Source organism: Corvus hawaiiensis, chromosome 19 (genome assembly GCF_020740725.1).
Source record: "Corvus hawaiiensis isolate bCorHaw1 chromosome 19, bCorHaw1.pri.cur, whole genome shotgun sequence".
NCBI classification, from domain to species: Eukaryota; Metazoa; Chordata; class Aves; order Passeriformes; family Corvidae; genus Corvus; species Corvus hawaiiensis.
The window spans coordinates 7,014,524-7,032,148 of NC_063231.1; the positions used below are offsets into that span (position 1 = coordinate 7,014,524).

Consider the following 17,625-nt stretch of genomic DNA (forward strand, 5'->3'; position numbering starts at 1 on the left):
GGCTGCCCAGTTCACAGCTGGTTTTTGGTGTGTTGGATGCCCAGCAAGATCAGAGCTTGTAAAGAGCTGGGGTGACTACACCTTTTTGCTGGGTGGGCAGTTAGAATCAAATGCTAGATGGGCTAGAGCCTTTGAAAATCTCTAGATAGTATTCAGATCCATTGAAGTTGGTATCTTTGGGGATACAAGCACTTCTTTTCATCCCTTGCAGAAAGTCTTCCATTTTGGAAGAGGCCTTGGGATCGCTGTGGCACAGGAACTGTGGGAGGCAGCATCCAGCTTAAAGGGTACTGTGGGTGAAAGGCCACTTTGCTTCGCTGGCACAAACCAGCCTGGCAGCAGCAGAGGTCTTAATTCCTGGAGGATACCTCCTCTCTGCCTGAAGGAACTGGGGAAAAAGGTGGGTGAGGGCTCCTCAGTGCCAGGAATATGCCTGGTGTGAGTTATGATTATAAAGCTCTGCCAGGTGTCCCGAGACCAGCACGTTAATTACCAGAGCTGCTGTGGCAGCTGCCTGCTGTACCCAAAGCATAACTGCCCTTGTTTCTTCAGCTATAAATATTCCTTGTGGGATGTCTGGTGGCTGCATCCTCCCTCCATTGTGACTTCTGACTCCACAGGGGATCTGGAGGTTAAAATCCCTCTTGCCTCTCAACTTCTTTGAGCAATCCTTGTTCTGTGGCTGGTTTATCTCTTTTCAACCAACTTTGAGCTTCATAACAGCTTGTCTGCTGATAACTTGCTGCCTATCAGCACGGCCCCTGCTGCAGCCCTGCCTCCAGCCTTGAGAGGCTGTGGATTTTCAGCTTTTTTTTTTTTTTTTTTCAGCTCTGTAAAAAGCTCCTTCCTGAACAATCAGACTCTTTCCATGTATTTATATTTGTACTGTCCACTGCAAGGGGTAAAGCTTTACCAAGGAAAGCTTGGATTGCTGCCCTTGCTGATAGGCCATCTGGCTCTGTAGCTTGAGATATGAGCTCATGTAGGACAGAAACATGGCCTTGTCACCCTAGTGAAGGGGATGAGAGATGGCAGAGGGGACACCATGCTCAAGACCCTTTTCCCTTAAGATGTTTCAGCTGAAAAGCCCTGAGGCCCTGGCAGGAGTAACTGGAGCCCACCATGGGGTAGCACTGCAGTAGCTACAACTTGAAATGGGTGCAGAAGAGCTTGCAGAGGCTGCAGGTGTGTGCTGGGGGAGCTGCAGGTAGGTCTGAAATGCCATGAAGCTGTTTTCTTTATCTAGGAGTCCCAAACAAGAGTGGGGAAAGCACCGTGCCTTTAGTATTTCTCTCCAAGTCAGCCCTAAAAATTCCCTGAGGATGTGAATAGAACACCAGTTCCTAAGGAATTACTGAAGGTGATAGGTCTGGTTCAGCCTTCCAACCAGGAATAAAACCTCTGACCTGTACCCATGCCAATAAATCCAGCTTTGCTTTTTGGACCTGTTTTTTTCCCTACATGTGACACACTCTAGTGGAAAGCACCTGAGGTGGGAACAGAGTATCCCAGTTCCCTGACATCTTCTTTGCTCTCTGTACTTGCGCAGTCTGGTTTTGTTGGATTGTTTCATCTGTCCCTTCCAGTGCTCATCTGGGTTGTGAAATAGCTCTGAGCTCAGGGACGTCTTGCAGAAGCAGAGTGAGTGTCAGAGTTGCACTTTTGGCAGCATGTAAGAAATGTCTGCTTTTTCCTGCCATGCTCAAGAAGACTTTCCTTGCATCTGAGCACAGAATCAAGCAAAGCTTCCTTTGGCAAGTGCTTGTCCAGTCGAGCCTGTGTCTTCTTGTTGGTGTCAGGCTTTGCTGTGGAAATGTTGTGTACCCACAGTCCAGTATCAAGCATTCAACCTTTGGCTCTCCTGCAAAAGTATCAAAGTCTACCAAGGAGAGTGATCCATTTTATTATAGCAGTGACTTTTTTAATGAGATCTTCTCTTACCCCTCTTTAGGGCAGGGTTATTTGCTGTGCTGTCTTCTGGGGCAGAGGTACCATTGCTCAACAGCTGTGAAATTTAAACATCAATATCTGCAGAGATGGAGTTGATACCATCCTAAGGTGAAGTTTGTCTGAGATGTTGTCACTTCTATCAAAAGGAAGCAAGAACTCCAAATAATTAAATGGTTTGGGGCAGGTTCTGGTTTTGAATGAGGGTGTGAAAGGCTGGGATGAGGAAAAGGAAAAGGCAGGGTGGCTGGGGGCCCAAATGGAGATGGATATCTAAGGAGTGAGCACTACAACACCTCTTCTCCATCTTCACATTAAAACTGAGGGATCATTGCTCTGTTTTCTGAAACTTAGTAACTTCTCATTGGTATGATAGCCCTGTGCTGCACAAATTATTTTATTCAAAAGCTCTTGAACTTTTTGCGCTGCTCTTGGCACATTTGCTGCATTTAACAATCATGGTCTCACTTTGCTCAGGTACCTACCCTGCTTCCACCCAATCTTTCTGAAAGTTTCAAGGCTCTGAATCAATAAGAAGCAATTGCTACTGGTTTTAATTCACTACTTGGCAAGCACCAAAGATAGATGTAATTCTTACAGATGAGTTTGTGTAGCATGAAAACAATCAAGTTCTGATGACAGTTATGAATGAGGCTGGTTTTTCAGATGGTCCTCTTGCAAATGGATGCAGGCACTAGCCATAATGCTGTAAGTACTGCATCTAATACATGAATCAGCCACGTTTTGGATGCTAATTGTGCTTCCTGAGCTGTATTGGCTGCTTCTGTAAAAGCCACATGCTGAGCAGCAGATGAAAGCTATTGAACTGTACTGGTTCAGAGTGATAGATGGACCCTTCAGGTCAATAAAGAACCTGTTTGGTCAAACAGCCCTCTGACTGGCTTAAAGCATGTTTGTATGGTCTGAAAGACTCCTGGCATTAGCTGGCCATCACTGAGTGGTTGAGAGCTCTCTTGGTGGTCCTCTTGGCTGCAACTAAGCTGATAAAAACCAACCAGATGTCCTATTAACGCTTGATCTTACTCTTGCTTTTATAAGATAATCCAATAAACAAGGTTATGTAACCAAGTTTTAACAGAAGAGCTTTAATAAAATATACTTTTAAAAATATATAAATATATATAAAAATATATTCCAGGCAACGGTAAGCCCTAGCTAGTTCCCCTGTGGCAAGAAGACTCGAGTTGACCAGCCTGCTTTTTCATTTTGAAATACTGAGAGCTGACAGGTGCAGAGGCTGGGAAAGTGGTGTCAGCTGAGTTGCCAGCTCAGGAAAGATCCCAAACCTTGGTGCCTGTACTGCTGTGGCTTGGCTTGGTGGGAGGAATGGATTTGAAGACCCTCCCAGCGGTTGAGGAAGCTGGTGTGCTGCTTGTGGCTCCTACTAGCCTGCAGGGAAGAGTATAATTCAGGGTGACAAGCTGCTGTTCTTTCTTATACCCTCGCTGGTTTCTCATTTTTTGACTGGGAACGTCAGTAAAAGCAACAAAAACACTGTCCTTTTTAGTCATCAGTGTGCTGGATTTTCATGCTGTTTTTCAGCATGAGAAAGGAAGGAAAAATAAAGAATTTTTCATTTATTTGCTGTGTGTGGGTTCCACACACCCTCCACTATGAGCCTGGTGATTTACCTGGCCTTTCCCGTTTAATGGAGGAGCTTGGAGGGAAATGAGGGAATCACTCTTAATAGCCAGCTCTGTGCAAAGGCACTGTAATGGCTTCTCTCTGACATCCTGTGAATTTAGACAGCATTTAATAGTTTCAGTTCTCTTCAGCTGAAGGAAGCATTCCTTTACCTTGTTTCAGTTTAGCAATAAGCCAGCCCCCTATGCCTGCTTGTTTCTGTTAAGAAACCACTTCACTAGCAGGAAAATCTTACTCAAAGTAGACTATGCCCATTCTGCCTTGGGTGGGTTTATTTGCTGAAGCTTAGGAAGAGAATGATAGACTCCTAGAAAATACCTCAACTGACTCAAGAGGTGAACTGGAAAACTTGGGAGGGTTTTTTTCATGTGCCAGGGCTCTGCATATTTGATATCTGACAGGGCTGATACAGTTTTCTGTGTAGGTTTTTAGATTGTTTGAATTATGTGTGTAATGAAGCACTTGGTAAATTATTTCCCTCTGGGAGAGACTTGAGCTTGGAAAACATCAGGTAGAAAGTTTGGGTATATGTCTGAGGTGCTTATTTGGTCTTATTTTTTTCCTTAGGGAGAAGTTATAAAACTAATTAACTTAATGGGTCAGAAGAGCATTGAGGTGTCTGGCACAGCGAGGTAGAGGAAGCAGACATCCTTCTGCTAAGAACTGTGATCTCATCCTTTTGGGGATGTGTTTTTAAATAGGGTTCCTGGCCTTGGGACTCTTCTGATGGTTGATGATGAGATTAGCTCTAATCCAGGGACTGAGTCTTTGTCCTCACATCCTGACTGTTGGTGAGAAACTGGCCCCTTTTTCCTGCCCTGTGCTCAATCCTGTTAAGCTGTACACAACTTCACTTCAAAATGATGTTAATCTGGCTGTTTAACATCCTGTTCTGCCTAGCCTTTCTCCTCCCAAGCAGTCCAGTGTGTTCTTTAGCTTTCCTTCCTAAAAGTGGTTGGCACAAATCCCTGCAGAGCAGGGCAACCTCAACTCATTGCAGGCTTTAGCATTGTTTGTATTGATCCATGGATATCCACCTTGGATCACTAATGGGTGTCAAGTGGAAAAGGTAATAAATTTCTGTTGCACTAGAATTAACCAGGATCTTGTTAAGAACAGAAGACACTGATCATCCTAAAGGATTGGGGGGGGCATTCAACCATTCAAGCACAACAACTTGTATCTCTTCCCCATGAGTTAAACAGTAAAGGCCAGAGAGGAAGAGAGTTGAAAACTTTGCTGAATGGATTTAGTTGTTTAAGGTACTCTGCAGACTGGAGAATAACTGCAAAAGGTGAAGGACACCCAGGTTCTTCCAGCACCTAAGGATGCTTTGTGATGCTTTTCAGCAACTGAGCCCCAAATCTACTTTAATATAGCCTCTTTCCTCAGTGGCTGAGGCAAATCTGTGTTTCAGACCCAGCTGCTTTGGTGCTTGGTGATTTTGTGTCAATCCTTGCTATGGTTTGAGGGGCTGTTTTGCCAATTGGATCTGGAGCATTCTCATTTGCAGCAGACACCTGGTCCTTAATTATCACCATCCTTAGCTGTGTCTCTGTGTTCAGCACTTTCTGATGCAGGAGCTATAAACTGATTTGAAGGGAGGCTATGTTGAGCAGTGTTGGGAGAGAAGGTTGAAAGAGATTAGTCACAAACCCAAGAATACTCTTCAGTAAGAGAGTTGGTGTCTACTTTTGTTTGTTTTGGGCCCTTGTCCTACGTCACATTTTAGTCAAAGGTTTATTTAGTCTGTTGAGGTTTGTGCACTGCTCTAGGGTGGAGTGGCAGTCCGTACTGGGCAGGAGAGTGGAGTTAAGCTGCCAATTAGAAGAAAGAAACAAGAGGGAGAAGAGTAAAAAAAGGCTTGTAACTGGCTGGTTTGCTTCTGTGTTAAAACCTCAAGTCCCATAACTGTTAAAGCTGGTTTGGCTCTCAGTCTTGCCAGTTATGCCTGTGGCATTGTGTTCTCTGTGATTTCGGTGTTTCCTCCAACAACCATCAACTGCTTCACAAATCTGAATTCTGTGCATGCTTCTTGTCCTTTTTTTAAATCTGAGCAGAAAAAGCAAGACTTGGTGTAAGCAATGGTCCTGGATCAGAATATATCCCTACCGAGCAACATGTCAAACCAAGGGTTCTCTCCCCTGCTCCCCTTCTGGGTTTACTTTCATCACCTGAGAATACTTGTGATGTGAGGCATTTCCAATTTGCCTTGCAGATATTCTGAAACTGTCTCAAAAAAGGTTTCTTGGGGTTGTGCTAGTCTTAAAATAGCTTGGATTCTGTTCTGTCCTGACTCTGTTGGGGTTGACAGAGACCTTGAGGCTCAGCAGACCTGCCCCTTTGAGTCCCAGTTCTTCACTTCTGGTGACACCTTTTCTTGAACTGCTTTAAGAAGTCATGGAAAAGAGCAATGTGTAAATATTAATGTTGAATATTTGTCTTTAAAAATCTCTTTGGGATGCTCTACAAACCTTTGCTGTGTATGCTGTGGCTTTCTAAGCACTGCCTGCTTACAGCGTTTGGACATGTTAGCGTATCACTAGCTGGTGCCATCCCATGGAGGACAGGCAGGGCTCTCTTCAGTAACACCCATTTTGTCTCCCTGTCACAAGTAGCTTCTCTCAGTCTATGTTCAGACTGCAGCCAAGGTCTGTTTCTTCCTGCAGTGAAGCCTTTTCTCTTCTCTCTGGGGTAAGTAAGGCTCGAGTGCTGCGTAGGACATGTCACCTCTGGGCATGGGCTGATAGCATGGTTGCCTTGTGTGCTCTAGGAGGTGCTAGAAGAAACTCTCATGGGCAGCTGTATAGTCCAGGTTTCTAGGATGGATCTTTGTTGGATGTATTTTGCAGCCCAGCTGGAAGAGATGCAGCAGATTGGTGCTGCAGTGTACCCCAGTTTAATTTGCCCCGTCCCTGGAAGTGTTCAAGGTCAAGTTGGACAGGGCTTTGAGCAACTTGGTCTAGAGCAAGGTCTCTGCCCATGGCAGGGGGTTGGAACGAGATCCCAAATCTCAATCAAACCAATCTGTGATTCTATGAAACACCAGTCTCTTAATAGACATCCAGGAGGGCAGTGAGGAAATTCTTCATTGAAGAACCTTTACTTTCCACACTGAATTAAGCTCTTTCTTATGAGTGTCTCTTTGATGACTTTTTTCCTGACTTTGAACAGGTTTTCAGCTTCCTGGAGCTGAACTGTTACACTGTAGCTTCCCACTATCTGATTTTACATATGAAAAAACCCCTCTGTGTTTTACACAAGCTACTTAAAGCGTGGGGGGAAAAAGCTCCAGGCAGACCTGGCTCCGTTGCCGTTGAGCCTGGGATACCCCGAAGCCACCCCATCAATGTTAATGGAAGCAGACTGGTCAGGGCTATTGCTATTCAGACCTAAACTGAGCCTGTACTTGGGCAAAGAGGCCACAGTTTAATATTTAATGTTCTGTAAGGCTACACTGAGAGCTTTTACTGAAATGTGTCAGTAAAGGAGTGCTGTAGCAGTGGTAGCAAATGGCTGAGAGCTAAGAGGATCCTGAGCTCCACTTCTGCCTGAGGCATGTTCTCTGATACCCAACAGCTTACTTGACCCCCTGTGTCTCAGCCAACTTAGCTGTAAAATTAAGCAACAAAGAAAGCTTCATGACAAACGGACATGTCTGGAGTGAACTTTCAGTGCAAGCTTTGTTCTACTGATAAATTCATCTTGCTGGCAGAATTTCTGATTTTTAACCTAATGTGTGATTTTGTTGTCCTTCCAGGCAGCATTCACGCTCCTCCTGGGTCCTTTCACCTTCTTCAATGTGCAGAAGACCAAGTATCTTCAAATCATGACGTCCCTCATGAGATGGATAGGTGAGTCTTGGCAGAGACTCGGCCACCTCTTTACCATTGATGGAACCTGAGTCACGCCACTGACACTTCTCTTTGGCAAGATCTTCTTGTTTGGAAGCAAGTGCTTGTCAAAACAACGTCTTTGAGGACAATTGTGCAGGCCTAATAAATCTTTGAGGAGAAAGTTTTTAGTCTAGGATGAAATTGTTCTCAGTCAGACATGGATGGTAAATGAAGTTTTAGTCTGGTTTGTGTGAGGGGCAGAAGAGGTTTGGCAGAGTCTCGTGTCTGGGTGCTGACTGTGATACCCACCAGTTGGAAGTTTCTCCTTCTCACAGCATATGCACAACAGACTTTAGACAATCTTTGTTTTGATCTGAAAACAAAAGGCATTTCTGTCAGACTTTCCACCCTTAGTTTTATCATCTGCTTGCATTTATTTTCCTGGGCCTTCCTTTATGGTAGGATGTGCTGCATTGGAAACCCCCAAACCAATGTGTGTTGTCCTTGGGAAGTCCTGCTCCTATGAGTTCTTTCCAAAATATTGCCAAGAACTTCTGGGAAGACAGATCATTCCCTTAAGGGAAGTAAGACATCACTCCTCTTTTTTTTCCCAATGCCTTCGTCATTCAAAGATGCAGCTGCCTCACGTCTGGCTTGTGTGTGTACCTGCCCTTAAAGGCTGAGAGGTGTGTGTGGGTTGTGAAGGTTTATGTTCAGGTTTGTCTATTTTTGTGTCACCTAGACAGAGTGACTGATACTCAGGGTTAATAAAGAGCATTTCTGCAGGTTAATGACCAGCATTTCTGCAGGTTAACAGTCTCCTGGTGTGTGAATCCAGACCATTCAAGCACAGAATTAGCTCTGTTTATATAAGAAGAAAAGCTGCTTCTCTAACTATTTCCCATTACACACATGCTCTTGACCTGACTGCAGTTGGATATTGTCCCTTCTCTGTGAATTCATCCTGTCTGGAAGTGGCTGACAGTCACTGCAGAGGAATAGACATCCTCTGTTCTAGAGAATTCCTGAGATGGGGTTAAGCAGTTGACACCCAGGAAAATTAAGTTGGATTTTAAGCTCTCAAGTCTCAGATGTTGAACAGTTTGAGTTAATAAATCCTGACTTTGGATGGTGTGAAAATCCTGAATACCTGTTTTTTCTCCTTTGTTGTCTGAGCACATGAAAGGTTTGAAAGCCCCCCAGTTCTTCAGAGAAAGAGTTTATCTCATTAAGGGGTACTAAAGGAAATGAGGAAGTTTTGCGTTCGGGTTTTTTTTTTTCTTTAATGAGAGTGATCTCTGCTCAGCTGACTGGCCTGATTCCAATCACCCTGCCTCCTCTTCCCTGGTAAAGACATCAGTCAGACCTCATCCTGTCTGTGTGACAGCCTGATGCCTGCCTCATCTGCCATTGGTTTCCCTTTAGCCAGCTCCTTCCAGTATGAGGATTGCTAAACCTTGGCACGATGGCAGAACTGTTCCTCTTTTTCATCACTTGATGGAGAGGGATAAAGGCAGTGTTTGGAGAAGTGTAGGGGAAATTCATGCTTTAGCCTGATTGATTCCTGCGTCAGCACGCTGGGGAACAGCTGCCCCAGATAATGATAGTTAATGACCCTGACAGCACCTCAGTGGCTACTTAGAAGAACGGATTCCATATGTGTACAATGAGGGATAGATTTATTGGGAAAGATAATTCATCAAAAAGCCATGTGATGCAGGGAGCAGAGAAAAGCTCTTGCTGCAGATCCTGGGGTAAGGATCAATCCCGTACTGCTGAGATTTGTCAAGCTGGCTTCTCCCATGTCCTCACATCACTGCTGTCCCCTCCTCCAAAAGCAGGGCTGTGAGTTAAACACAGGTTGGTACTTTTTGAGCTTAGATCCTAAAGAATAGTCTTGGGTAGTGTTTTGTGGTCTTCTGGACTTTTCCTGCCTGTATGCCAATGGCCAGATGTGAACTCCTTGTCCTGTATAAACTGTGCCTTTCCTTTACCTTCCTTGGGCTGGTTTTAGCCGTGTGGTGCTGAGGGTGGTTCTGCAAAGCACTCTGAGCAGCAGAGCAACACTGGAGCTTCCCTCCTGCCTGTTTGTTGTGCTGGGGAAAAAAACATTCCCATGTGGACAGTGGCTGATTCAGCTTACCTGTGCTCATGGTGTGGATGGGAATCTGACCCATGCTTTGCATCATGATTTGAAAAAAATCAAGCCTCCCTGAGCTGGGAGGTCAGTACAGACTTTGCAATGTGCCTGTCACAGGACCCACCACACACCCTTCTCTCCAGCCTGGTGGAAAGTTCCTGGATTTCAGAGCAGAAGGGGCTGATGTAAAGCAGCACTGCCCCAGGTGTACTGGTGATTCAAATGATAGCGGCTGAGAGGATGGTTCTTGGCAGCAGAGAGAGCTAGCTGTGTGTGAAGGTCATTTCTGCTGGTGTTTGTAACAGTGTCAGCCTTGCCTTTGAAAGTTGCTTTCCCTCTTTCTCCTGATCTAAGTGATAATCAAATGTCACCAAGCCTCTTCCGTAGCCTTGTGCTCATTACAAGCAGCACATCGGCTATCAAAGCCTACAGCAGTCTCTTTCCACACCTCACAGATTAAAAAAAAAAATCATTCTCTCTCTGAAAAATAGGCTTAAACACTGGGATCTGAGCTGGAAATTAAAAATGGGCCAGTTCAAAGAATGTGGAGATGTTCCAGGGATGTTCATCCCTTCATCTGGCATCCTCCCAGGATAAGGGACTAAGCCAGGACAAGCACCTCTGAAGCCTCTGAAAGGAGAAAGTTGAAGGAGGAGCTTGCAAGCCCAAGTGTTGTGCTGCTAGAGAGCCCAGACAGATGGGCTCTTCTTGTCTGGGCCTGTTGATCACAGACAGCTCATCTGGAAAGAAGACTGGCATGGCAAGGCACTTCCCTGCCAGGACTGATAGGAGCACAGAGGGTGGATCTGTGTCTCCAGGTGGAGTGGGGCTGGTGGCAGAGAGGGCTTCCAGAGGAATCGAGCTGTTGCCAGTCTTCTGAAGAGTAGCAGCTCACACACTTGGCTGCAGAACTGGCTGTCACTTGCCATGGGTGAGTGCCAATGGTTAAATTCAGTGCAGCAGTTGGTGCTTGAACTGCTGGCCTTATCCTTGCTTAGAGATCTCTGTTCTCCAGGAGCTGGCAGGTGTGTAAGGCTTTGCCTACCCAAGTTCTCATCCCTTTCCCAATGCAGAAGCTCCTCAGACTGCTTTGTCAGCCTTTTGCAGGTACCTAAAGCTGCCTTGGGAGATGGAGCACAGGCACCCTAAGGGGTTCAACAGGGAGCCTGCCTGCTGTGCTTCCCTGGAGAAAGGGCCAGTCATGAAAAATCATTTGGTTTAAATCCTGACAATGTGCTTACAGTGAAGCCTTGTTTTGATTTGTGGTTAGAACCTTGTTGGCTCACCCGGCTCTGGGGCCATGTGAGTACAGATTGTTCCTATGGGGTGGGGAGGTGTCAATCACCCCAAGACAGGAGGGTCCTTCCCCAAAGTGTAATTCCTTCCTTCCTTTCAGCTCCCTTCTAACTCAGCCTCGGGAAAGTGTAAAGCTGTTATTAGGTCAATTCCTTTACCAGTTTTGGAGCCTTTTTCCAGGTCTTGTACAAAGTTATTGGAGCAGGGCTTCCTGCTGAAGGCTAAACCAACTAAGCCATCAATAAATTAGAGCTGTTGATATTTTCAATTCTGCTGTTTGGACTTCTGGCACTTTTTTTTTTCCTGGAGGGTTTAAATCTATGGTGGCGATGGATTACTCTCTAAAGAGATTTGATTGTCTAGCTGGTTTTTTTTCCCTCTCATTTCTTCAGTCCTGATCAAGTGGATGCTGTTAGGGGAGAGCTGCTGAAGGTCACAGCCCAGCAAGAGGGACTGAGTCAGGCGAGTCCCATGCACCTCTCAAAACAGAGGGGACACAGCTCACTGGGGCACAGCCCTACCTCTTTATTATTGGATAATATTGGATAATAACTGTCTAGCAGCATCATGGGTTAGGATATGGATTAGGAAAGATAACAAAAGGACAGAGCTTGGTGGAGCTCAGCATCAAACATTGGGCTATTGTGTATTAAGCAGCTAACCCGATTAATTGCAGCCTGTTGCAGCCTGAGATGTGGAGCTCTATAGGTGAGGACTGCTGGCTTTAAAGACATTGGTAGAGTGATTATCACTGCTGTTATTAAATTGTCTCTGCCAAATGTTCCCAGACAGCTCCCATGTGGGGCCTGTGCTCTGAGTGCTGCTTGTGATGCTGTATTGTAGTTATTAGAAAGTATTGTATTTTAATGAAGAGATGGTTTATAGAGTAATAAACTTCTGGGTTTGGTTGAACAGGCTCAGTTCTCTCTCCCTGTTGGATCACACCACATCTATTCAAGTAAATGCAGCCCTTGAGACAAAGCCTTCCCAACCCTGCCCAAACAATGATCTCACAATTACATGCCCAGGAATAAAATCTCTCCTCTAGCTCTTTCCCCTGGCCAGTAAGATGGAGGGAAAGCAGACAAGAATTGCCAGGAAGTCTGTGTTAAACCCTTTTTTTTTCCATCCCATCCCCTTCCAGGATACTTGGTAGAAGGCTTCTGGGGAAGAAAGTAGGAAAGGGCTCTGCAGAGCGTGACAGTGGGGCTGACTTTCTGTATCTGCTGCTTTCTCTGGTAGTTCTGCTCTTTCCACCAGAGCCCTGCCCTTTACAGCACTGCTCTGCAGAGAACTGTTCTCAGACCATCTCACCTTGTGAGCAGTCTCAGGTAACTGTCACTGCCATCCTTAGCAGCAGAACTATCTGTGCTGGAGTTGATTTGGTGCAGAAACCTGGAGTCACTGTGCTACATCCCTTCCACTGCTGAGACTAAGAATTACAGAGGAGGCTGATTTAGGAGGGAGTGACAGTTATCTAAAGTCCTGCATTTCCAGTCTCCTGCCGAGAAATTATTCTGCCAATGCCCACAGTCCTCAAGGTGGGTGGTCTCTTTTCACATCAGAAATGGAGCTTTCTGCAAATAGCTTAAGGAGGGATCATTGTGATCTCTGCCCCTCTCCTTTCACACTGCAGGGCATACAGGAGGCTGAGGGGATTGGACTGTAAATCAGGACACTGTTGCATGTTCGTTCTGACAAGCTGCTTCAACAAAGTTACTTCATGTTCTTATATCTCTTTTGGAGCAGATGAAGCTGCTGCCAGAGCCCAGGGTAAATAATTCACTAAGAGAAGTGAATATATTTATGAAGAGTTAGTTAAAATGCTGTGCTTCTGTCATGCCTGCTTTTGGAATTGTCGACTGAGGAGCTCATTTCAGTACTGTTTATGGGGGGCAGTGGGGTGAAGCAGTGCCTGTGTGAGGGAAAGAGCCTTGTGAGCTTCAGATGCAGATGGAGAGTGATTTGCAGTGCTGGACGGGACCACTGAGATCCTGCCTGAGGAGATGATGCTCCTGAAAAGAGCACTTTATTCAGGCAGCAGGAGACACTGATGAGTCTGAGAGCTGAAGAAGGGGAGCTGGAAATGTAAGGACATGTTCAACCCTGCAGAAGGGTCTGGATGACTGTGCCCAGGCAGGTTTTCAGAATGGGGCTGTGGCATGAAAAGTTGCTCTCTGTTCAGAGTGGATGTTGGTTGAACAAGATGATAAAAAACTTTGCTGTGTAGGGCCCAAGGCAGGATGGGCAAGATGTGGCTAAGTCTGCAGAGCACCTGGATTTCAGGGGACATGGGTGCTCTGCAACTAGTGCTTTCCAAAGCATGCACAGCCATAGTTTGGGCTCACAGCGACACTGAAGTGTGTATTATTCCCTTCTCTCAGAAGAGTAAATTCTGACATGGACAGAGAAGTGACTGTCAGAGCTAATAGGCCAAGCCAGCAGCAGAGCTGAGAGCAGAGTCCTGGTTGCAGAGGCTTTATGGTTCTTGTGCCAAAGGTGACCGGCAGAGAGGGGACCATAAACTACACGGGTAATTTTCCACCAGAAGCAAACAAGCCTTGCTGGCTGCTCTTTCCTTCCCATGTGTTGAGAAAAAGCATCTGTGATAAATGCCCAAGTGCAGAGCCATTTTTCTCCCTGTGAACTGTTACTGGTGTGCAGATGTCTATGGGACCAGCTGATGTGGGCTGAGATGAGGCAGCTACACTGGTTTCATGGCAGGAGTTGTTACCACAATTGGGGAAGCTACTTGTAAATGTTGGTTATGGTATTGCAAGCCTGATGAAGAAAAGCAAGGGAATTATGCCCTTAGAGCAAAGAAGCTCCACTGAACTGCTTTTGACAGCCAAAAAGTCCTGGTAGTACTTTTTAAATGGAATTTCCCTTTGTGAAGGAAAGGTGCTCCACCTGGCCCAAGGCAGCAGGTACAAGCCAGGCCTGGGGGAGTGGAGGTGCTTTTTCTTGACTTCTTGGTAAGCTATGTCACACTTCTGTGTATGAGTAACAGTCCCCTGCCATGTGGACTCTGCCTTAGGCTTTGGGGCAGGGAGGGTAACACTGTCCCTGCAAGTCCCTGCTCTCCATTAGAGGAAGGAGCCACAGTGATGTTCCACAACTTTTGCTCATACCCTTCTTCTGGGAAGTAATTTCCCTCCTCTTTTCCTTCTGATGTCTCTCTCCAGAGAATTGCTGTCTTCTATGAATATATCCATCTTGCTTCCCCACAATCTCTGCACTCATAAATCCTTCATCTTCCTAGAGATGGTGTTTTAGGCTCTGTCATTGTCAAATCTGATCCTTAACTGCTGCAGCTCCCACATCTGATGAAGCAAACCTGGTTTTCATGTTACCTCTTTACTGTCAATTCATACAGAAACCCCCTCTAAGGTTGGAGAAATTAATCAGTTGCTGCTCTGGAATTTATGGAGAACCGGAGGTCATGAACAAATGGCAGGATATAGCTTCTGCAAAAGAAACTGGCTAAATGAGTTTTAAATTTAAAAATCAATGTCTTAATTTCAGATACTTTGTTCTGCCAGCATGTTGAACTCCAGCTGTGCTTTAATACTTCAAATGCCACAGGATCCAGAATGCCTGGTGGTTCCAGAGCTGCAGTGGGCTCTTCAGCTTGCCCACATCACTGCTGGAAGGCAGCTGGCTCTGAGAAGGGGCACCAACATCCTAGAAAGACATCAGCAGGGAAGTAGACAGCACAAGTGTCAGGTGGGGATGCAGAAGGTAGGACTGTCTCGATGTGCTCCTGGGCTGTTCAGTGCGTACAGAGCAGATGCTCCTATTTTTATGCCCTTTCTATGAAAGAGCTGCCTAATGTTAAATTAAATGAGATCTGTTCCTCTGTTTAAGAGTGGCCTGCTGTGTTTTGACTTGATAGGGGATTGAGGTGGGGAGAAATCTTCCCCTTTCTAAAGAGACTGGGTTTAGGAAGCTCCTGAAAACATCTTCCTCTTGGAATCCATCATGCTGCTTAATGTATGAAAAGGGAAGCAAGCGGCGTGCGTTGGGATAGGGTGATCCGTTATCATTATTTCCTGGCATATTGATTCTCTGCTTGGACAGGAAAGCTCTGTCACACCATCAGCCGGCAGTGACGGATGGCCCTGCCACAAACGTGTCATGGCAGCAGCTCAGACAAATGGCTGGGGGGTAGGGGAGCAGCCAGGCGTGGGGTGGCTGCACACCACTGCCTCTCTGGGTCCCTGGAAGGGATGGCAGGCAGGTGTGGTGATGTTCTCTCCAGGCTTTCCTTGTAGAAGGAGGAATGGGAGTAGGGACAGGGCTGGAGAAGATGTGAACATCTCACAAGTACCATGTCTTGCAGGGATGCAAGGGGGGGCTTAAGCCAGAAGCTTGTTCTGAGCATCAGTTCTTGCAGGAACCTACCATGACAGGGAAAAAATGTGTTTGAGGCTTGGACTTATTTTCTTTTCTGCAATAGCCTTTCTGCAGAGAGATGAAGCTCATGTACAAACACCATTTTTCATTTACAGAGGTGTTTTCTCTGCCTTTGTAAAATGATCCTTAAACTCAGAATGGCTAAATTATCTCCACTGCTTCTCTGCAGTTCTGTTATGTTTCTATCAAAATGCACAAAAATGTATTTCTTAATATCCCCAGACTCCCATATTTCCCAAACTGTACTAATTTGGATGTCTGCTCATCCGTATTCATCTTTACTTCACCTGCAAGAACCAGAGCAGAACTGCCCTGTCTCTGAATCAACATCTCCTGAGTCAAGCAGGAGAGGCAGCAGTAGCTGACTGCAGGGTCTGCTTTATCTGAGAAGAGCATTTGTTCCTCAAATAGTGAGGGGAACAAAGAAAGTCTGTAGGAGAGGCAGCTGGATGGTTGGGATGAGATTCATCACAAGTTTTCCTTTATGGCATAGCCCCTCTTTATTTTTTTCCTCAGGCTCACTCATATCCTTCACTAAAAATGATGCTCGAACACCTAGAGGAGACAAGATGAGACAAGAAGTGGCCTCTGTGCCTTGCTGACTGCCAAGCCTGTGGTGTGGGGGCTTGGAGTGGGTTTAACACTGTGGAAAAATCAGGACAAGCAAAACCCTTGATTGCTTTTTAAGCATTTATATAAAACAAGGCTCAAAGCAAATTTTTCATGTAACCAACTAACAATCCTTGGTGCCATCACTGTTGACCTTGCTTTGTGGCTCCAGGTGCTGTTGATCATAGTCTGAAGGTGTTTCATCCCTGGAACATGTTGCTTGTCCTCTGTTCTGTGTGGAGAGGATCACATCAAGGGGTTTCTGTGAATCCATGTCTTACTTCACCAGGATCCTTGTGGTGAAGGAACGCTGTTGGACAGCTGATGTGACAACAATAGGTGACATGAAATAGTGTCATGTGACTCTGCCTTCAGCCTGCTGTCCCGGGTAGGGGGTGTGAGTGGGAGCTTCGTGTGTGCCTGAGGATCCTGTGCTGCCTCTTTTCTGCTCAAAGCTGCCTGTCAGTCAGCCTGTCATCTTCTTTTCATTTTGACTTATCATCCAGATCATATCTAGGTTTCAGAGTTTCATTTTTGGGTTTGCCTCCTCTCAGGGACAGAGAGATAAATTTGACATGCAAGTGTTTTAGCTCTCCAGTTCCAGGAGTGAGAAACTCTTCTGCCACAGGGAGTGAGAGAAAACAACCGTGGGGCAGGGCTTTTGTTGTCCTCTCTGAGGCTGGAACTGTGCAAGGGAGGTGTCCAGTTTACCCAGCACCATTTCTCTCAAGGATCTTGCATCTGCAGAGCACCAGTGCTCAGGCAGGGGAAGCAGAGCTTATCTTGTTGGAAGCAAAACTAGTTTGGATCTTAGTATTGGATCCTCACTCCTTGTAATTTTAATAAATTTCTGAAACGCACATTTAATGAAAAACAAATGTATTAAATTCTAGTTGCTTAAGCCAAAGACCATCCATCATTTAGGGAATCCACAAGAACTCTGTTCCTTCAGTGTTCCCTGCCAAAAAAGCATGTGTTGGGGCAGAGGAGAGCCTGTGGGAGACACTTCAAGGATGGGGTGCCTGCCTGAAAGTGCCCCTGAACTGGTCCTGTTGGCACTGGTGCAGAAAGTGGGGCTTTGAGCCAATGGTAAGAGTGGGTTTGGGGGATGGAAATAGGTCACTCATTACTGTGTTGAGCAGAGCCTGAGGAGATTCGCTGTCTAGTGTGCAGGGGAAGAGGTGTGAGACTTCTGAGTCACGTCTAGCTCAGATACGGGACCAGCTCAAGATGGGGCTGCAGAGCCTGACTACCTCTCCCAGGCAAGCAGGAAAGGAACAGTCTCAGCACATTTCCAGAGCTGCCCAACCTGCTTTGTTTTATTACTCAGGGCATCTTCTCCTCTTCCTTGTAGCATGTGCAGCCCCAGGGAGTGCAGCCATGTCACATCACCTGGAACACAGCTCTCTCTGGCTCTCTTGCTGAGCAGATACGGCTGGCAAGCATCACCCCTCTGGGGAGCAGTGGGGGAGGCACAACAACTGTACCCATGTTCGCAGTGCCCCTCACTTGCTGGGCTTGAGTGAAGGCAAAGGGAATTGCACACCTCCAGAGCAATGAGCTGTTGCCTTCCATAGCTCTCTGTTGACTGCCCTTGGGGGAGGAAGTAGAACCTAGCACTCCCAAAACGACCTGGCCTTGTGGTACCGTGAAGGAATGGCTCTGCTGCCTTCAGTCCAGTGTTTGGGGAGGGCTGGTAGACGTGCCCTGTCACTG

The 17,625-nt window shown here is 46.1% G+C and overlaps 1 protein-coding gene across 3 annotated transcripts in view; it reads left to right on the forward strand.

Moving 5' to 3' along the window:
• Window positions 1-17,625, forward strand: part of TMEM104 (transmembrane protein 104) — a 43,831-nt gene that overhangs the window by 21,034 nt on the left and 5,172 nt on the right. For all 3 annotated transcript variants that reach the window (XM_048323677.1, XM_048323679.1, XM_048323678.1), the window contains exon 9: window positions 7,373-7,466. In XM_048323677.1, the coding sequence (XP_048179634.1) occupies window positions 7,373-7,466 (94 nt within the window). The remainder of the gene's footprint in view (window positions 1-7,372; window positions 7,467-17,625) is intronic.